At 43.1% G+C, this 27,859-nt stretch overlaps 1 protein-coding gene across 1 annotated transcript in view; it reads right to left on the minus strand.

Moving 5' to 3' along the window:
* The window catches only part of LOC106561862 (transient receptor potential cation channel subfamily M member 1), a 116,193-nt gene that overhangs the window by 42,629 nt on the left and 45,705 nt on the right, over positions 1–27,859 (minus strand). Inside the window, exons 5-18 of the mRNA XM_082956655.1 lie at positions 23,954–24,078; positions 23,576–23,747; positions 22,174–22,348; positions 21,935–22,058; positions 8,944–9,016; positions 5,207–5,307; positions 4,443–4,622; positions 4,148–4,282; positions 3,832–3,882; positions 3,533–3,673; positions 2,656–2,685; positions 2,147–2,430; positions 1,563–1,791; positions 1,052–1,186 (exon numbers count right to left, since the gene is read on the minus strand). Of these exons, the coding sequence (XP_082812781.1) occupies positions 1,052–1,186; positions 1,563–1,791; positions 2,147–2,430; positions 2,656–2,685; positions 3,533–3,673; positions 3,832–3,882; positions 4,148–4,282; positions 4,443–4,622; positions 5,207–5,307; positions 8,944–9,016; positions 21,935–22,058; positions 22,174–22,348; positions 23,576–23,747; positions 23,954–24,078 (1,955 nt within the window). The remainder of the gene's footprint in view (positions 1–1,051; positions 1,187–1,562; positions 1,792–2,146; positions 2,431–2,655; positions 2,686–3,532; positions 3,674–3,831; positions 3,883–4,147; positions 4,283–4,442; positions 4,623–5,206; positions 5,308–8,943; positions 9,017–21,934; positions 22,059–22,173; positions 22,349–23,575; positions 23,748–23,953; positions 24,079–27,859) is intronic.

Below are 27,859 nucleotides of genomic sequence, written 5' to 3' on the forward strand. Positions count from 1 at the left end.
CACGATGTGTGAAGAAACCAGGTGGCTGTACCGAATCTGATAACGTATCCCGAGTGAGCCATGTTTCTGTGAAACAAAGAATGTTACAATCTCTGATGTCTCCCTGGAAGGCAACCCTTGCTCGAATTTCATCTACATTGTTGTCAAGAGACTGGACATTGGCGAGTAGTATACTCGGGAGTGGTGGGCGGTGTGCCCGTCTACAGAGCCTGACCAGAAGACCGCTCCGTCTGCCCCTTCTGCAGCGCCGTTGTTTTGGGTCGCCTGCTGGGATCCGATCCATTGTCCTGGGTGGTGGTCCAAACAGAGGATCCGCTTCGGGAAAGTCGTATTCCTGGTCGTAATGTTGGTAAGTTGAAGTTGCTCTTATATCCAATAGTTCCCCCCGGCTGTATGTAATAAGACTTAAGATTTCCTGGGGTAACAGCATAAGAAATAATACGTAAAAAAACAAAATACTGCATAGTTTCCTAAGAACGCGAAGAGAGGCGTCCATCTCTGTCGGCGCCAAACAAATTCACATATCGACTTATCTGTTACACTGTTACTAGGGCCCTATATGTTAGGCCCATAGTAACAGTGTAACATATAGGCCCCTAGTAACAGGGTAACAGGTAGGTCGATAGTAACAGGGTAACAGGTAGGTCGATAGTAACAGGGTAACAGGTAGGCCGATAGTAACAGGGTAACAGGTAGGCCGATAGTAACAGGGTAACAGGTAGGCCCCTAGTAACAGGGTAACAGGTAGGCCCCTAGTAACAGGGTAACAGGTAGGACCCTAGTAACAGGGTAAGAGAGAGGTTGATAGTAACAGGGTAACAGATAGGCCAATGGTAACAGTATAACAAATAGGCCCCTAGTAACAGTGTAACAGAGACCCATAGTAACAGTTTTTACAAGTAGTAATAATTTTTACTAGTAGTGACTTTGCTTATAGGTCACTCTGGAGCGCCTGCTAAATGACTAAAATGTCAATATAAGTTCAAGGAACAGAGTCTTGTGGATGAACATCTCACCACTCTGACAAGCATTTTATGATATGTTGGTCAACCAGAGTCTTCTGTACCTTGCCGGCGTCATCGTCCTTGTCTTTCCCTTCGTCAGAGTCAGCTGTGCAGGACTGGTCTTCTCCTTTGAAGTCCACCAGCAGCAGAATTGATGGAGGGAATATGATGCCTAGAATCACCTAGAAAGACAAAAACCCTCGTCACAAAGTGCTTAACAGTAACCTGGCCCAGACCCCAAAGAGCTTGCAGAGCAGATCTGCAGAACTGTATAACTGCAGAACTCATACCGTATAGATATGAAGAGTATTGTCCATGTGATCATGAAAGTCAGTCTGTTTCTCAACTCATGGGGTTGTTTCTGCTTTACAGCAAAGAGTAAAGCAGATACAAGACAGCTAAGGAACAACTCCCTGGATGGAAGAAACCTTGATAGGAACCAATAGAACCAGGGACCGAGTTATTACTGCTGCAGCATTGAAAAGCTAGCAATTCAGTGACGCTGGTGGTGGTATTTCAAGCTAAGGAGGGAGGTTTACCAATTCAACGTTAATTTACCTTAAGCCCGGGGTTTTTCCCCATTCTCAGATTTCCCATCCACATGTCGGTCAGCAGCATTTGACTGCAGGTGTGGGCGATGAAGTCTCTGTGCTTGGCGGCCACGGCCAGCTTCAGACAGGTAGAGTTGCTCCAGTTGGTCAGCTCATAGGTCAGCAGCTTCATGGCCACCTGTTCATCGTGCTTATAGGACTGGTCCAGGAGCTCGTAGGCCAGCTGGCCAAACTCCCTGTGGAGAAAGTCATCTCCTTTTACTAAGACTTTATGGCCTGAAAAATCTGATCTTAATCTGGCTTGCTATACTAAGCACAATGGGGAAATAGGGTGTATGGAACTATAGGTTGAACTATGCCGTCATTGTAAATAAGAATTTGCTCTTATTAGTTAAATCAAATAATCACCACAGGGTATCTGGCTTGAAGGACCATGAAAATTAGGAGACCGTAGGAGAGGCAAAAAAAAGTATAACTGTTTAAGGGATTGTGTAATGTTTTAATCATCAGGGACAATGAGCTGCCTGTCTGTGATGATCACAAGAGGAACCACTATCTCAGTAGTGGAGGAAGTATAAGAGAGGAACTCACTTGGAGTTGTTGTCCAGGTCCTGGGCGATATCGTCCACCAGTTCAGATGACTCTTTAGCCATGGCTGTGTATAGCTTACAGGCCACCAGAGCCTTGGCCATGGCCTCCTCCCCACGTTGCCACAGAAACAGTGCCATCTTCTGGCGCTTCATGAGAACGGCCCACACCATCAGCTCGTGGAAGGGGTAGGTGAAGCGACAGACCTCAGGGTCGTCCACATCTATCTCTACCTCCTCCTCTTTCTTCTTCTTCCCTTTCTTCTTCTTTCCCCTCGGCTCGTCGTCCTGGTGACACAGGAAGTGACACGGGTGAAGTGAGGGTGTTAGGGCAGATAAAACACAGATGGGAACTTTTAGAATAGTGTTGTGCAGATCATTTTATTTAGAATATTGTTGTGTTTGTGAACTGTACCATCTAACATCTGTCTTTGTAAAGGAATATAACGTTTCTAGCATGGTTGAATGAAGGAAATAGTGTACAGTATTTCTTGAACAAAGACTTGCTATTACCTCCAGCCCCAGCATCTTCAAGGCTTTTGGCTGCAAACAACCAGAAGAAGAGAGGCATAATGTCATGTTAGAAAGTGTTAACAACATCACATGATAAAGATATGTCTGTTACATGGTGAGGCTTTCTATTGTGTTTCTTGTGAGATCTAGTTGCTGATGTCACCTGTCTTACTCTCTTCAGCCCATACAGGTTGTTATAGAGCTAACTAGTCTTACTCTCTTCAGCCCATAGAGGTTGTTATAGAGCTAACTAGTCTTACTCTCTTCAGCCCATAGAGGTTGTTATAGAGCTAACTAGTCTTACTCTCTTCAGCCCATAGAGGTTGTTAGAGAGCTAACTAGTCTTACTCTCTTCAGCCTGTAGAGGATGTTATAGAGCTAACTAGTATTGTCCCCTTCGGTCAATACAGGTTGTTATAGAGGTAACTAGTCTTGTCCTCTTCAGCCCATAGAGGTTGTTAGAGAGCTAACTAGTCTTACTCCTCTTCAGCCTGTACAGGTTGTTATAGAACTAACTAGTCTTGTCCTCTTCAGCCCATAGAGGTTGTTATAGAGCTAACTAGTCTTGTCCCCGTCGGTCAATACAGGTTGTAATAGAGCTAACTAGTATTGTCCTCTTCAGCCCATAGAGGTTCTTAGAGAGCTAACTAGTCTTGTCATCTTCAGCCTGTACAGGTTGTTATAGAGCTAACTAGTATTGTCCCCGTCGGTCAATACAGGTTGTTACAGAGCTGACTAGTCTTGTCCTCTTCAGCCCATAGAGGTTGGAATAGAGCTAACTAGTCTCACCCTCTTCAGCCCATAGAGGTTGTTATAGAGTTAACTAGTCTTACTCTCTTCAGCCCATAGAGGTTGTTATAGAGTTAACTAGTCTTACTCTCTTCAGCCCGTAGAGGTTGTTGTAAAGCGCCCTGAAGTTCTTCCTGGTGTAGTTACAGCGATAAGCCCCACCCATCAGGTACTCCATCACTAGACCAATGTCAATCAGAGTGATCTGGTAGTCTGGTGGGAGGTTGCCCTGGAACACCACAGATTATACTCACAGATTACATTTCTGTAATCCCCGATTACACACCTGGCTGTAACAGCACAAACCACAGTTTAATTCAGCTGAAACAGGACAAATAATGTTGAATGAGGAAGAATAGCTTCCATGAATCAGAGAGATCATCTTACCTTCTTGACATCTCTCACCACAACATGCAACGTGTTAGCAGGACCCAGTCTCTGTGTGTTAGGAAGAGAAAAGTTGTACAATATGAATAACCCTACAACTGGATATGGGGAGATTTGGGATTCAGGGCACGTCTCTACATTAGCGTGGTCTCATCTCAATGTGTTGTACAGCTCCTCCAGGCGAGGAATGGTGGACGTTATGATCGCCTGTCTGCCTGAGTGTCTGCCTGTCTCACCGTGTTGTACAGCTCCTCCAGGCGGGGAATGGTGAGGAAATGGTGGACGTTATGATCGCCTGAGTGTCTGCCTGTCTCACCGTGTTGTAGAGCTCCTCCAGGCGAGGAATGGTGAGGAAATGGTGGATGTTGACTCCGTTCTCTATCAGCAGCTTGACAAAGTCCACCCTATCCAGCACCAAGGCATCCATCATGGCCTGCTCCAGAGAGTTCACCTGGAAGATGGACACATTCATGACTGGTGCCACTACTCTTTATATTTAGATGCCGGTGCTCATGGTATTTCAGAGCTAATATTCCATAGGAAGTGCATGTACTCAAGCAGTATAAAATGTTAGGAGCCAAGCACCGGGCCAACTCAAAGTCTGATCTTACCCATCGCATTAGTTCTATCTTCCTAGGGTCAGTCTCCTCTGGTGGTTCAGGCTTGGCCTTCCCTCCCTTCCCCTTTTTCCCCCGGGCCTTGGCCTTGTTCCTGGGGGCAGCGGCAGGACTCTTCGGCCTCTCTGTGGTAGTGGCTACGGTACCACTGCTGTTAGCTAGAGCACTGGCAGGCTGGGGAAGGAGGGGTGGTTCATTGCAAAAAAAAAACATTTTCATTAAAACAGGATTGGTTTTTGTGTTCATGTTCATAATCAACTAGTAGGATTAATCTTCTTTATCCAGAAAGATGAGGGGAAATGTTAAGAGTCCAATTCCTAAAATGGTCATTTAATAGGAATATAGAGGGTCCTAACAAAGCCTTAATACCCTTGTGTGATCACCGTACCTATTGGATCATATTACGGCAGGTTATGATCTACTGTTCAGGATGTTCCTAAATCTCTGTCATTTAACCTGTGTGTCTGTCTGTATCAAAAATCATTTCAGTTAGTGTGGTCTGACATCCTTCCTGTTAATTCTGTAAATGTAAAGTAAGTGTTTGAGGTGATGCTTCATGGCAGGTTTGTATGGTGTTGTCTCTGAACAGCAACAGATGAGGTGGTCAGGGTTGCAACATTCCTGTAACCTTCCCAACATTCTTATTTTCCAGAAATCCTATTTAGAGTATTCTGAATTGCCTGCTTAAATTATCCACCTGGGGTTTCTGGAATTTTGAACCCTAAATGGACTGCAGGGTAGTCTGGTGAATGACTCACTGGTAGATGGTGACCGTAGACAAAGATCTGGTTGCGTGCTATGTCCACTCTGTTCCAGGCTAGAGCTAGACTCAGCTGGTCCGGGGCAGAGGCGTTGGTTCCTGTGAGTACACAACATAGACAGTGTCATTGGTAGAGGCCTTGGTGCCTAGCAACACACAGGACATCTCATCTGCTATAAACTTAAGAAGTGTGCGCCATTACTTCACAGGGCAGCTATGGAATTCTGTTTTAAAACAGGAAAGTAAGGAAGTACACAGAAAACATCTCCTTAGTGATGTTAACACCCACAGAGTTAAAAACAACATTTTCAAAGTGTACATCTGAAAAAGTGTTAAATTAACAAAAATATAGACATCAAAATGGATGTTCAGAAATAGACGGTTGAAAGTGGCGGAAGGATAGAAGTAAAAACAACCAAAAGATAAGTATTGTAGAAAATAGTGTCCGTAAAATGTATATACTGTAGTGTATACAGACAAACACTGTATGCTTAAACTAATAACACACTAATTATTGTATTTTTCTTGTCTCTATCGAATACATTATTTAAATATTCACAGTGTAGTTTGAAAAAAGTATGTGAACCCCTAGGCTAATGACTTCTCCAAAAGGTAACCTGGAGTCCAATCATTGAGACAAGATTGGAGATGTTGGTTAGTTAAAGAAGCCTTGCCCTATAAAAAACACTCACATAATTTGAGTTTGCTATTCACAAGAAGCGTTGCCTGATGTGAACCATACCTTGAACAAAAGAGATCTCAGAAGACCTAAGATTAAGAATTGTTGACTTGCATAAAGCTGGAAAGGGTTACAAAAGTATTTCTAAAAGCCTTGATGTTCATCCGTCCACGGTACAATAACTTGTCTATAATTGGAGAAAGTTCAGCACTGTTGCTACTCTCCCTAGAAGTGGCCGTCCTGCAAAGATGACTGCAAGAGCACAGCGCAGAATGCTCAATGAGGTTAAGAAGAATCCTAGAGTGTCAGCTAAAGACTTACAGAAATCTCTGGAACATGCTAACATCTCTGCTGACGAGTCTCCGATATGTAAAACACTAAACAAGAATGGGGTTCATGGGAGGACACCACGGAAGAAGCCACTGCTGTCCCCCCAAAAAAATTACTGCATGTTTGAAATTCGCAAAAGAACATCTGGATGTACCACAGCGCTACTGGCAAAATATTATGTAGACAGATGAAACTAAAGTTCAGTTGTTTGGAAGGAACACACAACACTTTTTGTGGTAGAAAAAATGCACAGCACACAAACATCAAAACCTCATCTCAACTGTAAATTATAGTGAACGAAGCAACATGGTTTGGAGCTGCTTTGCTGCCTCAGGGCTTGGACAGCTTGCTATCATCGATGGAAAAATTAATTCCCAAGTTTATCAAGGCATTTTGCTGGAGAATGTTAGGCTATCTGTCCGCCAATTGAAGCTCAACAGCAGTTGGGGGATGCATCAAGACAACGACACAATACACAGAAGTAAATCAACAACAGAATGGCATCAACAGAAGAAAATACGCCTTCTGGAGTGAACCAGTCAGAGTCCTGACCTCAACCTGATTGACATGCTGTAGCATGACCTCAAACGTGCAGTTCACACCAGACATCCTAAGAATATTGCTGAACTGAAACAGTTTTCTAAAGAGGAATGGTCCAAAATTCCTCCTGACCGTTGTGCAGGTCTGATCCGGAACTTCAGAACACGTTTGGTTTAGGTTATTGGAGGAGGGTCAACCAGTTATTAAATCCAAGGGTTCACATACTTTTTCCATCCTCCACTGTGAATGTTTACACGGTGTGTTCAATAAAGACATGAAAATGTATAATTGTTTGTGTGTTATTTAAGCAGACTGTGTTTGTCTATTTTTGTGATTTAGATGATCAGATGAAATTTTATGACCAATCTATGCAGAAGTCCATGTAATTCCAAAGGGTTAGCATACTTTTTTATGCCACTGTAAGTGTTATTGTCCATTAGTTTAATCCAATTAGGGGAGGTGTGGTAGGGTTAGGGGAAAATAATAAAGGAAAATATATTTTAAAAGATGTGTACATATACAGTACCAGTCAAAAGTTTTGACACACCTACTCATTCAAGGGTTTGTCTTTATTTGTACTGTTTTCTACATTGTATAATAATAGTGAAGACATCAAAACTATGAAATAACAGATATGGAATCATATAGTAACCAAAAAGTGCTAAACAAATCAAAATATATTTTAGATTTTAGATTCTTCAAAGTAGCCACCATTTGCCTTGATGACAGCTTTGCACACTCTGAGCATTCTCTCAACCAGCTTCACCTGGAATGCTTTTACAACAGTCTTGATGGAGTTCCCACATATGCTGAGCACTTGTTGGCTGCTTTTCCTTCACTCTGCGGTCAAAATCATGCCAAACCATCTCATTTGGGTTGAGGTCGAGTGATTGTGGAGGACAGGTCATCTGGTGCAGCACTCTGTCACTCTCCTTGGTCAAATAATCCCTTACACAGCCTGGAGGGGTGTTTTGGGTCATTGTCCTGTTGAAAAACAAACGATAGTCCCACTAAGCGCAAACCAGATAGGATGGCGTATCGCTGCAGAATGCTGTGGTAGCTATGCTGGTTAAGTGTGCCTTGAATTCTAAATAATAAACAGACCATGTCACCAGCAAAGCACCCCCACACCATCACACCTCCTCCTCCATGCTTCACGGTGGGAACCACACATGCGGAGATCATCCGTTCACCTACTCTGCGTCTCACAAAGACACGGTGGTTGGAACCAAAAATCTCCAATTTGGACTCATCAGACCAAGGGACAAATTTCCACTGGGCTAATGTCCATTGCTCGGGTTTCTTGGCCCAAGCAAGTCTCTTCTTCTTATTGGTGTCCTTTAGTAGTGGTTTCTTTGCAGCAATTCGACCACAAAGGCCTGATTCATGCAGTCTCCTCTGAACAGTTGATGTTGAGATGTGTCTGTTACTTGAACTCTGTGAAGCATTTATTTGGCTGGTAACTCTAATGAACTTATCCTCTGCAGCAGAGTTAACTCTGGGTCTTCCTTTCCTGTGGCAGTCCTCTTGAGAGCCAGTTTCATCATAGCGCTTGATGGTTTTTGTGACTGCACTTGAAGAAACTTTCAAAGTTCTTGAAATGTTCCGGATTGACTGACCTTCATGTCTTAGTAGGTGACTGAGTAGGTGTCCAAACTGGTACTGTGTGTGTGTGTGTGTGTGTGTGTGTGTGTGTGTGTGTGTGTGTGTGTGTATGTATATATATATTACACACATAGTTTGGACACACCTTCTCATTCAAGGGTTTTTCTTTATTTGTACTATTTTCTACATTGTAGAATAATAGTGAAGAAATCAAAACTATGAAATAACACATATGGAATCATGTAGTTACCCCTCCAAGAACCCTGGAATGAGTAGACGTGTCCAAACTTTTGACTGGTGCTGTGTGTGTGTGTGTATGTATGTGTGTATATATATATGTGTGTATATATATATATGTGTGTATATATATATATATATATATATATATATATATATATATATATATATATATATATATATATATATATATATATATATATACAAAAATATATATATATATACAAAAATATGGGGGATTGGAAATGCAGAAAATTACATTGATGGAAGCTACAATCTATCTGCAATATTACAGCTGATCTAACCCTAAAAATAAAAAATCTAAAAATAATTAAAAGTGTTACCTTTTAATAAAGCAGTCAGAATGGCCATTTCAATATCTTGCTGTCCTTCAGAACCCATTCGAAACACTGTTATCTATGGTTGACAGAAGAGATGAGGAATAGAACAAACATTCACCACATTCTGTTCTTGTCATGTGTGGTATAAAATCAAATCGAATCAAATTGTATTTGTCACATGCACCGAATACAACAGGTTTAGACCTTACCGTGTGTCACGCCCTGACCATAGAGAGCCTTTTATTCTCTATGTTGTTTAGGTCGGGGTGTGACTTGGGTTGGTAATCTAGGTTGTCCTATTTCTATGTTGGCCTGGTATGGTTCCCAATCAGAGGCAGCTGTTTATCATTGTCTCTGATTGGGGATCATATTTAGGCAGCCATTTCCCCACCGTGTTTTGTGGGATATTGTTTTGTTTTTGTGTAGTTATCTGTGAGCACTCCAGAACGTCACGTGTTCGTTTGTTCTTTATTGTTTGTTTGTTTGCTGAAGTTTCACTTTATAATAAAGATGTGGAACGCTACGTACGCTGCGCCTTGGTCCAGTTCTTACGACGATCGTGACAGAAGATCCCACCACAACAGGACCAAGCAGCGTGCCCAGGAGGAGAAGGTATCCTGGGCTTGGAAGGAGATCAAGGTGGAGAAGATATCTTGGACATAGGAGGAAATCATGGAGGGACACGAAAGCCTTCCTTGGAAGCAGACGCAAAGAGATAAGGGAGGACATCGACGCCGCCGGGGTTCGCGGCCATAAGGAAAGCCCAAAGGACAGCCCAAAATAAATTTGTGGGGGGGGCACACGGGGTGGTCGGCGGAGCTGAGGAGCGAACCAGAGCCAATCTGGGAGAAGAGGGAGAAATTGGAGGAGAGTGAATGGAGAGAGTCAGAGACCATCAATGAGTTGATGGAGAAATTGGAGCGAGAAATGAGAGTTGTTGTGTTGGTGTATGATGCACGACATTCACCCTAAGGGGCGTGTTATCTGTTTGATGCCACCTGAGTCAGCTCTCCGTACTCGTCCTGAGGAGCGTGCTAGCAGTCTGGTAAAAACTGTGCCAGCTCCACGCATCACGTCTCCAGTACGCCTCCACAGCCCTGTACGTCCTGTGCCAGCTCCCCGCACTCGCCGTGCGAAGTGTGTCATCGTTTCCGGTACAATTTGTGCCGGCTCTACGCACCAAGTCTCCAGTGCGCCTCCCCAGTCCAGTAGGACCTGTGCCTGCTCCTCACACTCGCTCTGAAGTGCATGTCACCAGTCCGGCGCCACCTGTACCGGCTCCACGCACTAGGCCTCCAGTGCGCATCAACGGTCCAGAGCTTCAGGCAACGGTCCCTAGTCCAGAGCTTCCATTGACGGTTCACAGTCCAGAGCTTCTGGCTGAAGTTTCACTTTATAATAAAGATGTGCTCCCTAGTATGCTGTGCCTTGGTCCAGTTCTTACGACGATCGTGACACCGTGAAATGCTTACTTACAAGCACTTAACAAACAACGCAGTTTTAAGAAAATAGAGTTAAGAAAATATTTACAAAATCAAGTAAAAACATTTAAAATACAAATAACACAATAAAATAACTATAATGAGGTTATATACAGGGGGTACCGGTACCGAGTTAATGTGCGGGGTTACAGGTTAGTCGAGGTAATTTGTGCATGCAGGTAGGAGTAAAGTGGCTATGCATTGATAATAAACCGCGAGTAGCAGCAGAGTAAAAACAAAGGTTGGGGTGGTCATTTGATCAATTGTTCAGCAGTCTTGTGGCTTGGGGGTAGAAGCTGTTCAGGAGCCTCTTGGACCTAGACTTGGTGCTCCGGCACCGCTTGCATTGCGGTAGCAGAGAGAAAAGTCTATGACTTGGGTGATGAGATTTTAGGCACATTTTTGGGCCTTCCTCTGAGACTGCCTACTAAATAGGTTCTGGATGGCAGGACGCTTGGCCCCAGTGATGTACTGGGCTGTACACACTACCCTCTGTAAAGCCTTACGTTCGGATGCCGAGCAGTTGCCATACCAGGCGCTGATGCAACCGGTCAGGATGCTCTCTATGATGCAGCTCTAGAACTTTTTAAGGATCTGGGGACCCTTGCCAAATCTTTTCAGTCTCCTGAGGGGGAAAAGTGTCGTGCCCTCATTACTTTCTTGGTGTGTTTGGACCATGAGAGTTAGTTGGTGATCTGGACAACAAGGAACTTGAAACTCTCAACCAGCTTCACTACAGCCCCGTCAATGTGAATGGGGGCGTGTTCGGCCCTCCTTTTCCTGTAGTCCACGATCATCTCCTTTGTCTTGCTCACTTTAAGGGAGAGGTTGTTGTCCTGGCACCACTGTGCCAGGTCTCTGACCTCCTCCCTATAGGCTGTCTCATTGTTGTCGGTGATCAGGCCTACCACCGTTGTATTGTCAGCAAACTTAATGATGGTGTTGGGTCGTCCTTGGCCATGCAGTCATGGGTGAACAGGAAGTACATGAGTGGAGTAAGCATGTACCCCTGAGTGGGCCCCCGTGTTGAGGATCAGCGTGGCAGATGTTGTTGCCTACCCTCACCACCTGGGGACGGCCAGTCAGGAAGTTCAGGATCTAGTTGCAGAGGGAGGTGTTTAATCCCAAGGTCCTTAGCTTAGTGATGAGCTTTTTGGGCACTATGGTGTTGAATGCTGAGCTGTAGTCATTCTCACATAGGTTTTCCTTTTGTCCAGGTGGGAAAGGGCACCCTTGTGTGGTGTTCTTGTTTTTGTTATTCACCCAATGTTCGCAGGTCTGATGGACCCACAAAATTATTGGGTTTTTAAAACAATACAGCCATAACAATTTACACAAATACTTAGATGTTGGCTTATATCAATTGCAAGAAATATAGACAGCATATTTACAATTTACCTCTGCTAGATCACATTTATCAATAAAAGCACTTCATTTATTTTTTATAAAATGTGATTTTTGCAAACATAAATCAATTATAATCAAGACATGGGTAGAATAAATCATGTATATCTTGGAAAAAATATACATGAAACAAAGTTATCATTATTGATGTTTATTGCTTTGAACTGGACAAATTGGAAGCACAAATTTTACATACAGTATTTTATGTAAATGATAAATGAGCCCCATTGAACACAAATTTAGGCCGGTCTACACACCACATGAGGGACAGAGTTTTACTGTGTGTGTGTTGCAAATGTATTTCTTGCACTTGATGCATGTGCACTGTGTCTTCCTGTCCTTCTTGGGTCCACACACATCGCAGCACTACTTCTTTTTGCTTCCGGCTGCAATCTAGAATGATGAAAACACTTAGTTCATTTTACTAACATCTCACTCACTCACATATTTAGTCACAGCAGGCCAAGGTAGGAGAGTCAGACACCAACACATGCAACAACATCACTCACACTTACTTCTGATATTGGAGTTGTTGGTTCTGTGGGTCGGGTGGATGGGGCACCAGCCTCCTCCTCCTGAATCCTCCTCATGATGGCTGCAGAAGCTGGGGTCCTTGGGATATGTTTCCTCCTCTGGATTTTAGGTCTTACCAATGTCTTGCCCAGCTACTTGATGAAAAACCATCTCCTCTGAGATGTCCAAGATGTTGAAGAATATCACAAGGGGCCAGCGTAGGGTTCTTCTTTTGCATCTGTAGCCAGTCACCAGCTTGTCTAAATTGTCCACCTCTCCTTTTGTGGCATTGTAATCCATTATGATTTCTGGTTTTTGATGTTCCTGGCCCTTTATTCTCCCATCCCTATGCAGCGTACTCATGAGTACCACATTTTTGCCTTTCTTTGGCACGTAGGACACTAGGGACGTTTTAGCCCTGAACACAAACTCAGAGGAATTGATAGGCCTGTTCTGTGAATTCATCAGCTGAAGTGGGAGCTCTGGCTTGTTTTTTGTACTGTTCCTACCATCGTCAGCTTCCTCTTGAGGAGCTCCTGTCCCAGCTTCTGCAAAGTAAAAAAGTTATCACGTGATGTTTTGGCCTCAGAGTCCCTGTGTTACATACAGGACAACCCACGTCCCTTGGTTCTTCTCAGGGGCTTCTTCATCTGGCTTCCCCGAATACACTTGCATATTCCACAGATATGAGGAAGCAGCATCACAGGCAGCCCAGATCTTGATTCCATATTTTGCGGGTTTAGAAGGTATGTACTGCCTGAAGGGGCAGCGGCCCCTAAATGGCATAAGCTGCTCATCAACAGTAACGTTGGGACCAGGGTTGTGAAACAGGGGAAGGCGGTCCACCCACTTGTTCCACACTGATCTGATTGCAGCTAGCTTATCTCCCCCCCGCCGAGCTGGTCTGGTGTCTCGGTTATCGAAGGGGATAATCCTGGAAATAATGTGGAAGTTTTCCAGAGACATTGTTACACAATGTTTTTTTACCAGTTTCTGCATCCTACAGGGATTCTGTGGATTCTCCATTGGATCTGAAAACACCAGCAATGATAAGAACCCAAAAGTATGCATGCAAATGAGTTCGGTCCATCTCTCTCCAAAAACACGCCTTCCCTCCAAATGAGTGCAGTCCAGAATGATTTTCTGGATGGTGTCTGGGATGAACAGTTCAAAAGAAGACTTTATGTCCTGCACATGAGTAACCGCCATCTGTGTCAGCCCTGGTTTCATCCTTATCACACTGACAGCCATGCGGGGTGGCTCATTCCTTGGCAAGAAGACCATTCAATTTAAAAAAAATGTGACATCCAAATTTCTCCTCCTGCAGGCTGCTGATGAGTTATTATTTTTTCCAAGTGCTCTGAGCAGAGATCATTTTTGCCATACTGATTGATTGTGGTAAAGAGCCACACATGCAAAGCTATTTATTTGTTTTGTCCCTCCCCCCAATTTGCATCTGGCTAGTGTAGTGTGTGGAACATACTTTTTTTTTTTACAATGTATTGAAATAATGTAATGTAATAACATTGTGCAGTTTCCTCGGGGCATTGTGTAGTTTCACAAACTACAAAGGGTCTTCTCTGTGGCTCAGTTGGTAGAGCATGGTGTTTGTAACGCCAGCATGGTGTGTGCAACGCCAGGGTTGTGGGTTTGATTCCCACGGGGGGCCAGTACAAAAAAATATAAGAAATAAATAAAAATATGCATTAAAATGAAATGTATGTATTCACTACTGTAAGTCGCTCTGAATAAGAGCGTCTGCTAAATGACTAAAACGTAAAATGTAAAGAGTGCGGGAGACAGGCAGACAGGCCGGGAAACAGACAGGTTCTTGGTGCTATGTTGAAACAGCAGGCCCAGGAAGGAGAGGAAGACAGTGAGGGCACACAGCAAACCTTTTTGTTTAATTTTTACTTGTTTTCACCTACTCACTCACTTTTCCACAGTTATTACCCTTTCCACACGTTTATTACCCCGGTCACCACATATGTAATATAAATGTGTAGGGGGATGCACAGTATTATTTGACATGTTCTTCACAGAAAATGAGCCAAGGCCAATAAATTATTCATTGTTTCATTTTTATTTTAGTAAACTTTTAAAATGGGTCCCACAGACCCGAACACCACACAAGGGTTAAAGTTCTTGCTCACATCGGTTACGGAGAGTGTGATCACACAGTCGTCCGGAACAGCTGGTGCTCTCATGCATGGTTCAGTGATGCTTACCTCGAAGCAAGCATGAAAGGCATTTAGCCCATCTGGTAGGCTCGCATCACTGTGCAGCTCGCAGCTGGGTTTCCCTTGCAAGTCGGTAATAGTTTGCAAGCCCTGCCACATCCAGCGAGTGTCAGAGCTGGTGTTGTAGGATATAATAAGCGTCCGGATTAGTGTCCTGCTCCTTGAAAGCGGCAGCTCTAGTCTTTAACTCAGTGCAGACGTTGCCTGTAATCCATGGCTTCTGGTTGGGATATGTACGTGTGGTCACTGTGGGTATGTCGTCGCTCTACTCATTGATGAAGCCGTTGACTGAGGTGGTGTACTCCTCAATGTCATTGGATGAATACCGGAACATATTCCAGTCTGTGCTAGCAAAACAGTCCTACAGCGTAGTATCCGCGTTATCTGACCACTTCCATACTTCCATATTGAGCGAGTCACTGGTACTTCCTGCTTTAGTTTTTGCTTGTAAGCAGGAATCAGGAGGATAGAATTATTGTCCGATATGCCAAATGGAGGATGGGGGAGAGCTTTGTTTGCATCTCTGTGTGTGGAGTAAAGGTGGTCTAGAGTTATTTTTCCTCAGTTTGCACGTGACAACGGATTTAAGTGCATTAAAGTCCCCGGCCACTAGGAGCACCGCTTCTGGATGAGCATTTCCGTGTTTGCTAATGGCTCATTGAGTGAGGTCTTAGTGCCAACATCGGTTTGTGGTGGTAAATAGACGGCTATGAAAAATATAGACAAACTCTCTTGATAGATAGTGTGGTCTACATCTTGTCATGAAGTACTCTACCTCAGGTGGGCAATACCTCAAGTGCTCAGGCTCTCAGTTTAAGGTTCAGGTCAAAAAACAACATCCAGGTCAGATACTGTATGTGAAAGACTGATCATGTGAGTGATTAAAAATGATATACATTTTTTTTCATGATATTTGCTTATATGGAGACTAAGGGCTCTATTCATTTTGTTTCCCTGAAGTGTTACAGACTTCACAATTGAAATGTAAATATAATTTAAGATTAAGCCGACATATGCAACGTTTACTGTGAATGCAGTCTCTGCTAATGTGGGAAAATTGCCTTTAAATGTCAGTTTAAAAAAATCATAGCAGGGACTGGTGGTCTTAACATGGTTAAATAAGTCTAATATGAAAGGGCTGGAAAGTCTGCTGTGGTCGAGGGAATTAAGGTATATTACTCCAAGGATACAGACATTGGTGATATCACATCACTCTGTCTTTGTGAGACAGCTCTGCACTCTGGGGATGGACGGGGACAGGCTTGGTTAGATTAGCATGAGCAGAGGAACCTCTGGGTGGATTAGGGAGATGGATCCTCTCTTCTATCTGTGTGGCTCAGTGTGTAATATAGGTCAGGACAGCTCAGAACAGGGCTGTCCAGGTTATTGCTACTGTGGATGGATGGGCTGAGGCCCAGCCTGGCTGTTGGCAGACCAGGTGGTCCTGTGCTCTGATCTGTCCAGCCCAGATGTATGAAAGGAGGAGTGAGTCTCAGATGGATTATCTTCCCTGAGTTTTATACCACTAATCACATCACTTAGTATCACTGAGGATCTGCTGCAGACGCATAAATGGTGCTGCTGCACTGCCCTATCAGACTGTCCATTGCTGACTTATCAACCTATCAGGCTGCTTGCTGTTGACCTATCAGCCTATCAGACTGTCCCATACTGATCTATCGGTACTCTGCTGACTGTGAAGACACTTAGGCTGATGGATTGTCACTACTTTATACTGATTACATCAAGAATTCCCCAGAGCAGCTGTTTAGGCACTTTCCTTTTTTCATTCTTTACTAATGGTATGCAGATGACTCAACACTATACACGTCAGCTACTACAGTGAGTGAAATCAACACTTAAACAGTTGTAATTAGTTTCAGAGTGGGTGGCAAGGAATAGGGGCGGCAGGTTGCTTAGTGGTTAGAGCGTTGGACTAGTAACTGAAAGGTTGCTAGATCGAAACCCCGAGCTGACAAGGTAAAAATCTGTCGTTCTGCCCCTGAACAAGGCAGTTAAACCACTGTTCCTAGGCCGTCATTGTAAATAATATTTTTTTTCTTAACTGACTTGCCTAGTTAAATAAAGGTTAAATAAAAAGTTTGTCCTAAATATTTCTAAAACTAAAAGCATTGTATTTGGGACAAATCATTCACTAAACCCTTAACCTCAACTAAACATTGTAATGAATAATGTGGAAATGGAGCAAGTTGAGGTGACTAAACTGCTTGGAGTAACACTGAATGGTAAACTGTCAAAACATATTGATACAACAGTAGGAAAGGTGGGGAGAAGTTTGTCCATAATAAAGCGCTGCTCTTCCTTCCTAAGAACACTATCAACAAGGCAGGTCCTACAGGCCCTAGATTTGTCACACCTGGACTGCTGTTCAATCGTGTGGTCAGGTGCCACAAAAAGGGCCTTAGGAAAATTGTAGTTGGCTCAGAACAGGGCAGCACGGCTGGCCCTTGGATGTACACAGAGTGCTAAAATTAATAATATGCATTTAAATCTATCACGGCTCAAAGTGGAGGAGAGACTGACTTCATCACTACTTGTTTTTGTAAGAAGTGTTGACATGTTGAATGCACCGAGGTGTCTGTTTGAACTACTGGCACACAGCTCAGACACCCATTCATACCCCACAAGACATGCCACCAGAGGTCTGTTTAAACTACTGGCACACAGCTCAGACACCCATTCATACCCCACAAGACATGCCACCAGAGGTCTATTCACAATCCCCAAGTCCAGAACAGACTATGGGAGGCACACAGTACTACATAGAGCCATGACTACATGGAACTCTATTCCACATCAGGTAACTGATGCAAGCAGTAGAATCAGATTTAAAAAACAGATACACCTTATGGAACAGAGGGGACTGTGAAGAGACACACACACACACACACACACACACACACACACACAAAAGGTACAGACAACGCTTACACATGCTAATTCACACACACTCTACGTACAGTACCAGTCAAAAGTTTGGACACACCTACTCATTCAAGGGTTTTTCTTAATTTTTACTATTTTCTACATTGTAAAATAATAGTGAAAACATCAAAATTATGAAATAACACATATAAAATCATGTAGTAACCAAAAAAGTGTTAAACATATCCAAATATATTTTAGATTCTTCAAAGTAGCCACCCTTTTCCTTGATGACAGCTTTGCAAAACTCTTGGCATTCTCTCAACCAGCTTCACCTGGAATGCTTTTCCAACAGTCTTGATGGAGTTCCCACATATGCTGAGCACTTGTTGGCTGCTTTTCCTTCACTCTGCGGTCAAAATCATGCCAAACCATCTCATTTGGGTTGAGGTTGGGTGATTGTGGAGGACAGGTCATCTGATGCAGCACTCCATCACTCTCCCTTCTTGGTCAAATAGCCATTCTCTCAACAAGCTTCATGAGGTAGTCACCTGGAATGCATTTCAATTAACAGGTGTGCCTTGTTAACCTGTTAGGGCTAGGGGGCAGTATTGACACGGCTGGATAAAAAACGTACCCGATTTAATCTGGTTACTACTCCTGCCCAGTAACTAGAATATGCATATAAGTATTGGCTTTGGATAGAAAACACTCCAAAGTTTCTAAAACTGTTTGAATGGTGTCTGTGAGTATAACAGAACTCAAATGGCAGGTCAAAACCTGAGAGATTCCTTTACAGGAAGTGGCCTGTCTGACCATTTATTGGCTTTCTTTGACATCTCATTCCAAAACAAAGGATCTCTGCGGTAATGTGACACTTCCCACGGCTCCAATAGGCTCTCAGAGCCCGGGAAAAACCTGAATGTCGTCATTCCAGCCCCAGGCTGAAACACATTATCGCCTTTCTCAAGTGGCCGATCAAGGGACTGTGGGCTTAGGCTCGTGCACTGGCCGCCCCCGTCTTTTTTTTTTTTTTCCTCTGTTTACCGAAAAGGAGATTCCCAGTCGGAATATTATCGCTTTTTTACGAGATAAATTGCATAAAAATTGATTTTAAAAGTTAATTTATGGAATTATTTTCCTTCTTAATGAGTTTGAACCAATCAGTTCTGTTGTGACAAGGTAGGGGTAGTACACAGAAGATAGACCTATTTGGTAAAGGAACAAGTCCATAATAAGGCAAGAACAGCTCAAATAAGCAAAGAGAAATGACAGTCCATCATTACTTTAAGACACGATGTTCATTCAATGCGGAAAATTTCAAGAACTTTGAAAGTTTCTTCAAGTGCAGTCGCAAAAACCACCAAGTGCTATGATGAAACTGGTTCTCATGAGGACTGCCACAGGAAAGGAAGACCCAGAGTTACCTCTGCTGCAGAGGATACGTTTATTAGAGTTACCAGCCTCAGATTGCAGCCCAAATAAATGCTTCACAGAGTTCAAGTAACAGACACATCTCAACAGGTTCAGAGGAGACTGAGTGAATCAGGCCTTCATGGTCGAATTGCTGCACAGAAACCACTACTGAAGGACACCAATAAGAAGAAGAGACTTGCTTGGGCCAAGGAACACTAGCAATGGACATTAGACCGGTGGAAATCTGTCCTTTGTTCCAAATTTGAGATTTTTGTTCCAGATGATCTCTGCGTGTGTGGTTCCCGACCGTGAAGCATGGAGGAGGAGGTGTGATGGTGTGGCGGTGCTTGCTGGTGACACTGTCGATGATTGATTTATTTAGAATCAGGCAAACTTAACCAGCATGGCTACCACAGCATTCTGCAGCGATACGCCATCCCATCTGGTTTGGGCTTAGTGGGACTATTATTTGTTTTTAAACAGGACAATGACCCAAAACACACCTCCAGGCTGTGTAAGGGCTATTTGACCAAGGAGGAGAGTGATGGAGTGCTGCATCAGATGACCTGGCCTCCACAATCACTCGACCTCAACCCAATTGAGATGGTTTGGGATGAGTTGGACCGAAGACTGTTGGAAATACATTCCTCAAGCTGGTTGAGTCAATGCCAAGAGTGTGCTAAGCTGTCATCAAGGCAAAGGGTGGCTACTTTGAAGAATCTAAAATATAACATATTTTAATTTGTTTAACACTTTTTTGGTTACTACATAATTCCATATGTGTTTTTCATAGTTTGTATGTCTTCACTATTATTTTACAATGTAGAAAATATAAAAAATAAGTAAAAGCCTTGAATGAGTAGGTGTGTCCAAACATTTGACTGGTACTGCACATTGTAATATTGTTGAATGGTGGTATTAATCATTTTGCATTGTAGATATGTAGTGGTGTAATAATGTTATATGATGTACTGTTTTATATTTGGTTTTATATGTAATGTAAGTGCCTTAATGTGTTTGAACCCCAGGAAGAGTAGATGCTGCCTTGGCATTAACTAATGGTGATCCGTAATGAATACAAATACAAAATACATGGAATTAAAAAGCTCTAAAATGTAGATTAGAACCTGTCCACTCTAGTGGCGGTTTGTAAGCCATACATTACTGGTAGTGATGATACACTCAGTGCTGGGAGATAAATCCTTACATTACTGGTGGTGATGAGATATGATACACTCAGGGCTGGGAGATAAATCCTTACATTACTGGTGGTGATGATACACTCAGGGCTGGGAGATAAATCCTTACATTACTGGTGGTGATGATACACTCAGGGCTGGGAGATAAATCCTTACATTACTGGTGGTGATGATACACTCAGGGCTGGGAGATAAATCCTTACATTACTGGTGGTGATGATACACTCAGGGCTGGGAGATAAATCCTTACATTACTGGTGGTGATGATACACTCAGGGCTGGGAGATAAATCCTTACATTACTGGTGGTGATGATACACTCAGGGCTGGGAGATAAATCCTTACATTACTGGTGGTGATGATACACTCAGGGCTGGGAGATAAATCCTTACATTACTGGTGGTGATGATACACTCAGGGCTGGGAGATAAATCCTTACATTACTTGTGGTGATGATACACTCATCGCTGGGAGGTAGAGCTGTATGAGTGATACACACAGGCCTGATTACATGATGAAACACACGTGACATAATGACCAACCTGTTACTGTAACAGACAGAGAGATGGGAGAGTTGTAGGGAACATGTTTATTTAACCAGTTACTGTAACAGACAGAGAGATGGGAGAGTTGTAGGGAACATGTTTATTCAACCTGTTATTGTGACAGACAGAGAGATGGGAGCGTTGTAGGGAACATGTTTATTCATAAAACCAATGGAGGAAGTCCACAGATGAGGGAATAAATGGATGAAGAAATATTTCAACAGTACAATAGGTCCAACACACCCATTTTATCTCAATATCAAATCATTTCTGGGTAGCAATTAAGAACCTTTCTGTAATTGTTATCAATTAAAATTGTAAAAAATAAACAAAAATATCTTCTTAGAGATTTGGAAATGTCTTTCTCATTGGTCTATTAACTCATTGATCACCTGGTGATGTCACCAGTTATGCCAAAACCTCATCCCACCAAAACATGCTGACACTTCTGGCAGTCTTGGTCATAATTTTCACAATTTCACAGTATTATTCCAACCTTAGTGTGGAAATATATATATCAAACAAAGGTACCATAGCAGCACCCACTCGTAGCACGCGCTCTAGCAGGTAAATCTCACTGGTCATCCCCAAAGCCAATTCTTCCTTTGGCCGCCTCTCCTTCCAGTTCTCTGCTGCCAATGACTGGAACGAACTACAAAAATCACTGAAGCTGGAGACTCATATCTCCCTCACTAGCTTTAAGCACCAGCTGTCAGAGCAGCTCACAGATCACTGCACCTGTACATAGCCCATCTGTAAATAGCCCATCCAACTACTTCATCCCCATACTGTATTTATTTATTTATTTATCTTGCTCCTTTGCACCCCAGTATCTCTACTTGCACATTCATCTTCTGCACACCATACCATTCCAGTGTTTAATTGCTATATTGTAATTACTTCACCACCATGGCCTATTTATTGCCTTACCTCTCTTATCCTACCTCATTTGCACATGCTGTTTATAGATTTTTCTACTGTATTATTGATTGTATGTTTGTTTATTCCATGTGTAACTCTGTGTTGCTGTATGTGTCAAACTGCTTTGCTTTATCTTGGCCAGGTCACAGTTGTAAATGAGAACTTGTTCTCAACTAGCCTACCTGGTTAAATAAAGGTGAAATAAAAATAAAAAGGTAAATCACGTTTTTGACAGCAGCTGGGCCTTTAAAGTAAATATTTTAAGTACATTGAGTTCAATGATGTATATTTTTATGTCATCTAAATGTAATTAGTCATATACATGTATTTTATGTCATTGAATTTAATTAGCTAAAAAGTAGATCCTATTTGAGTCATTCCTCTACTCACCAGCTCCTTCTTCTTCATGCACTCCATGACCATGAGCAGGATCTGCTGTGATTGACTCTTACTATAGTTGAAGGTCTTCTGTATGGTCACCAGCAGCTGGTCCCTCACGTCGTCAGTTATCAGACTTTAGAAGGAGGGAGTGATTTAGTAGTAGTACAAGATGAATGAGAAGAAGAAATGAAGAATTCAGTGAAGAAGAAAGACTAGAAGAAGCAGTAGATAGACAGGTCTATCCTCACCCTCCCTCCTCGCAGTATTTGTGAGCGAAGGACATGATGTCTGACGCCCTCCCGCTGCCATCACAGACCACCACGGGGACGGGAGGTTCCTCCTTCAGACTCTCCAGGGTGATGGAGATGACATTAGGACCTCCCTCTACGATTAGACACACCAACGGGACCCCCTGGCCCAGGCCTGCAACACACCGTAACACACACACAAAATGAAATACAATAGAATTATCCCAGTGAAATATTATGTTTGTTTATGTGCCAATTAATTGCATAGGGGATGGTTTACCAACTGGCGATTTGATACGAAAATAATATGTCATTCAAAAATGTCATGCATACAACACAAGAATGGATATTGGCATCCCGGCAACATAACTACAGGACGGCCATCTTGGTCAGGGAATGGTTCATTGATCATCTCTGAGGTTTGGCCAGACCATCAGTGTTGGGGGGTTGAAGTCAGAGGTGAAAGCTGAGCATCCCTTTGCTGTCCCTGCCTTATCACGATCTCCAGGCATAGGATGACAAAGGGAAACCCACAGGTCACAGAGAATAACACGCTCCAGGACTCCACCTTGGGGAAGAATGGCGCCGGAGGGGATGGCTGCCATTTTACGGGCTCCTAACCAACTGTGCTATTTTGTGTGTTTTTTCACATTGTTTGTAACTTATTTTGTACATAATGTTGCAGCAATCGTCTCTTATGACCGAAAAGAGCTTCTGGATATCACAACAGTGATTACTCACCTCGAACTGGACAAAGATTTTTTCTTGGCTGAATGACGACACAGATAATATACAGTTGGCTCAGTTTTCCATGCATAGGCAGGACAGAACGGGTTACGTCCGGTAAGATGAGGGGTGTGTGTCTATTTGTCAGTAACAGCTGGTACGTGATGTCTAATACTAAAGAGGTCTCCAGGTATTGCTCGCCTGAGGTAGAGTACCTCATGATTAACTGTAGACCACACTATCTACCAAGAGAGATTTCATGTATATATTTCATAGCCGTTTATTTAACACCACAAACCATTGCTGACATTAAGACCTCAAGCTGTAAGCAAACAAGAAAATGCTCATCCTACATGTTCCAACAAATTACCTTGACTAAGCTGCACCCCCACACATTGACTCGGAACTGGTACCCCCTGTATATAGCCTCGGTATTATTATTTTATTGTGTTATTTTTATTTAATGTTTTACTTTAGTTTATTTAGTAAATATTTTCTTAACTCTATTACTTGAACTGCATTGTTGGTTAAGGGCTTGTAAGTAAGCATTTCATGGTAAGGTCTACACCTGTTGTATTTGGTGAATGTGACAAATAACATTTGATTTTATCATTAGTGAACTCAATCAATCTAATTTGATTTATAGGCTGAGTTCTGTATGGTAGGGTTGACTTACGTGTGTTGATCTTCTGCAGTGAGATGTGTTTTTCCAGCTGGCGGCGTAGCTTCACCTCCGCTCCGTACTTCCCTGTGGTGCCGTTGTCGGCCAGGATGAAGTGGGAGTGGCTGTTGTTTAGGACAGACAGCTTGGACAGCGGGTTGGACATGGTCTGGTACGGCCGTGTTACCTGGTGAGAAGGAAGAAGAAATACAATATCACTGACTGAGGAACACATACCAAAAAACAGCACACTGGTAAACACTTTCTCTCATGATACAGGCCTGGGTATGCTTTACAACAGATAACACTTGGTGCTTGGAGTACTGACGTAATGGTGTGAATGATTCATGGCTGATTGTGGAGCTAAGAGGGGGACTGACTTGTAACACTTACATCCCTACCGATGAGGTCCTCCTTGTTCTCTATGATGCCCCAGGGAGCGATGCCAATGGCACATACCTTCCCTCTGGACTTAGAGGAGTGGTCCTTCAGTGCATCCCCCACGTGACGGATCACACCTATAGGACAGAAGAAGAATTAAGAACCAGGGGACATAACCAGAAGGATGAACCAGAATGAGGAACCAAAATGAGGAACCGGAAGGATGAACCAAAAGGAACAACCAGGAGGATGCACCAGGGTATGGAACCAGAAGGATGAACCAGAATGTTGAAACCTGGGATGGAACCAGAATGAGGAACCAGAAGGATGAACCATAATTAAGAATGTGATGGATGAACCAGAAAGACAAACCAGGGGATGGAACAAGATGGATGAACCAGAAGGAAGCTAGGTAACTTATGTGAGACAATGGACTTAGAGGAATGGTCCTTCAGGGCATCCCCCATCTGACAGATCACACCTATAGGCCATAAGAAGAACAATGAAGAACCAGGGGACAACCAGAATGAGGAACCAGAAGAATGAAACAGAAGGATGAACAAGGATGAACCAAAAGGATGCACCAGGGTACGGAACCAGAATGAGGAACCAGAACATCCACACTGAGCTAAAGGATAGAGCTAACGCTTTCAAGGAGCGGGATTCTAACCCGGAAGCTTATAAGAAGCCCTCCGACAAACCATCAAACAGGCAAAGCTTCAAAACAGGACTAAGATTGAATCCTACTACACCAGCTCTGATGCTCGTCGGATGTGGCAAGGCTTGCAAACTATTACAGACCACAAAGGGAAGCACAGCCACGAGCTTCCCCTAGACACGAACTTACCAGAAGAGCTAAATTACTTCTATGGTCTCTTCGAGGCAAGTAACACTGAAACATGTATGAGAGCAACAGCTGTTCCAGACGACTGTGTGATCACGCTCTCCGTAGCCGATGTAAGACCTTTAAACAGGGCCAGAGGGCCAGACGGATTAGGCCGCAGGGCCAGACGGATTACCAGGACGTTTACTCCGAGCATGCGCTGACCAACTGGCAAGTGACTTTTTCAAACTCTCCTGGTCTGAGTCTGTAATACCAACATGTTTCAAGCAGACCACCATAGTCCCTGTGTCCAAGAACACTAAGGTAACCTGCCTAAATGACTACCGACCCATAGCACTCACGTCTGTAGCCATGAAGTGCTTTGAAAGGCTGGTCATGGCTCACATCACCATCATTTTCCAAGAAACCCTAGACCCACTTCAATTTACACACTGCCCTTTCCCACCTGGACAGAAGGAATACCTACGTAAGAATGCTATTCATTGACTACAGCTCAACGTTCAAAACCATAGTGCCCTCAAAGCTCATCGCTAAGCTAAGGATCCTGGGACTAAACAGCTCCCTCTGCAACTGGATCCTGGGTAGGGAACAACACATCCTCCACACTGATCCTCAACACGGGGGCCCCTCAGGGGTGCGTGCTCAGACCCTCCTGTACTCCCTCTTCACTCATAACTGGATGGCCAGACACAACTCCAACACCATCATCAAGTTTGCCGATGACACAGCAGTGGTAGGCCTGATCACCGACAACAATGAGACTACAGGGAGGAGGTCAGAGACCTGGTCATGTGGTGCCAGGACAACAACCTCTTCCTCAACGTGATCAAGACAAAGGAGCTGATCATGGACTACAGGAAAAAGACTACCGAGCACGCCCCCATTCTCTTCCACGGGCTGTAGTGGAACAGGTTGAGAGTTCATTAGTGTCCACATCACCAAAAAACTATCATGGTCTAAACACACCAAGACAGTTGTGAAGAGGGCACGACAAAGCCTAATCCACCTCAGGTGAGGCAAGGGTCCTCAGATCCTCAAAAAGGTTCTACAGCTGCACCGTCAAGAGCATCCTGACTGGTTGAATCACTGCCTTGTATGGCAACTGCTCTGCTTCCAACCACAAGGCACTACAGAGGGTAATGCGTACGGCCCAGTATATCACTGCATCCAAGCTTCCTGCCATCCAGGACCTCCATATCAGGAGGTGTCAGAGAAAGGCACAAAAAATTGTCAGACTCCAGCCACCCTAGTCATAGACTGTTCTCCCTGCTACCGCACGGCAAGGGGTACCGGAGCGCCAAGTCGAGGTCCAAAAGGCTTCTTAAAAGAAGTTAAGAAGAAAAAATAATAATAAGTGTTAAGTAAAAAAAGATGAGTACAAAATTGAAAATAGAAGTTACAAATAATTAAATAACAGCAGTTAAATAAGCAAGGCTATATACAGGGGGTACCGGTACAGAGTCAATGTGTGGGGGCACTGGTTAGTCAAGGTAATTGAGGTAATATGTAGAGGTAGGTAGAGTTTAAGTGACCATGCATAGATTATAAACAGAGAGTAGCAGCAGCATAAAATATCCTGGGTAGCCCAGGATGAGTTGTTCAGGAGTCTTATGGCTTGGGGGTAGAAGCTGTGAAGGGTTGTTGGTTAGTAAGCATTTCACTGTAAGGTACACCTGTTGTATTCGCCGAATGTGACAAATAACATTTGATTTGATTTGACGTATGAAACAAATGAGGAACCAGAATGTGTAACCATAATGAGGATCTAGAAGGATGAACTAGAAGGATAAAACAGAAGGATGAACAAGAAGGAAGCCTGTAAACTGATGAGACAATGGAGGTAGCCATAATCAGAGCCATGCATTTAGAGAGCTGATCAGAGCCATGCATTTAGAGAGCCGATCAGAGCCATGCATTTAGAGATCCGATCAGAGCCATGTATTTAGAGATCTGATGAGAGCCATGTATTTAGAGATCCGATCAGAGCCATGTATTTAGAGATCCGATCAGAGCCATGTATTTAGAGATCTGATGAGAGCCATGTATTTAGAGATCTGAGGAGAGCCATGTATTTAGAGATCTGATGAGAGCCATGTATTTAGAGATCTGATGAGAGTCATGTATTTAGAGATCTGATCAGAGCCATGAATCTAGAGATCTGATCAGAGCCATGAATCTAGAGATCTGATCAGAGCCATGAATTTAGAGTTCTGATCAGAGCCATGAATTTAGAGAGCCGATCAGAGCCATGTATTTAGAGATCTGATGAGAGCCATGTATTTAGAGATCTGATGAGAGCCATGTATTTAGAGATCTGATGAGAGCCATGTATTTAGAGATCTGATCAGAGCCATGAATTTAGAGCAGGGGCTATTAAACCTTTTCAGCCTGGGACCCAAATTAGAAATTCTGTGTTTCCTGTTACCCAAGCTAACGAAAACATACATAAACTTACAATTCATTGCACTTTTGCCTATTAATGAATGCAACATAGGCAAATAACTATTAAATGAAATAAACATGAATATATATATATATATATATATATATATATATATATTATATATATAATGAATCTAGAGATCTGAGCCATGTATTTAGAGATCTGATAATATATATATATGGGTATTTTCCCCATGTCTGTGTAGGTTGGAACTGTTGCTGTTAAAATACAATGTATAATTTTCATTCTGAACTGATTGATCACATCACACAGATGTATAACAGAACACACAGGCTCATTTTTTGATAGTACAACCCCAAGTAACAGTGCAGATGAAACATGATTAGGTCTACTGTACATCTTACTGTAGACAGTACAGATGAAACATTATCAGGTCTACTGTACATCTTACTGTAGACAGTACAGATGAAACATGATCAGGTCTACTGTACATCTTACTGTAGACAGTACAGATGAAACATTATCAGGCCTACTGTACATCTTACTGTAGACAGTACAGATGAAACATTATCAGGTCTACTGTACATCTTACTGTAGACAGTACAGATGAAACATGATTAGGTCTACTGTACATCTTACTGTAGACAGTACAGATGAAACATTATCAGGC

Source organism: Salmo salar, chromosome 10 (genome assembly GCF_965601325.2).
Source record: "Salmo salar chromosome 10, fSalSal1, whole genome shotgun sequence".
NCBI lineage: Eukaryota > Metazoa > Chordata > Actinopteri > Salmoniformes > Salmonidae > Salmo > Salmo salar.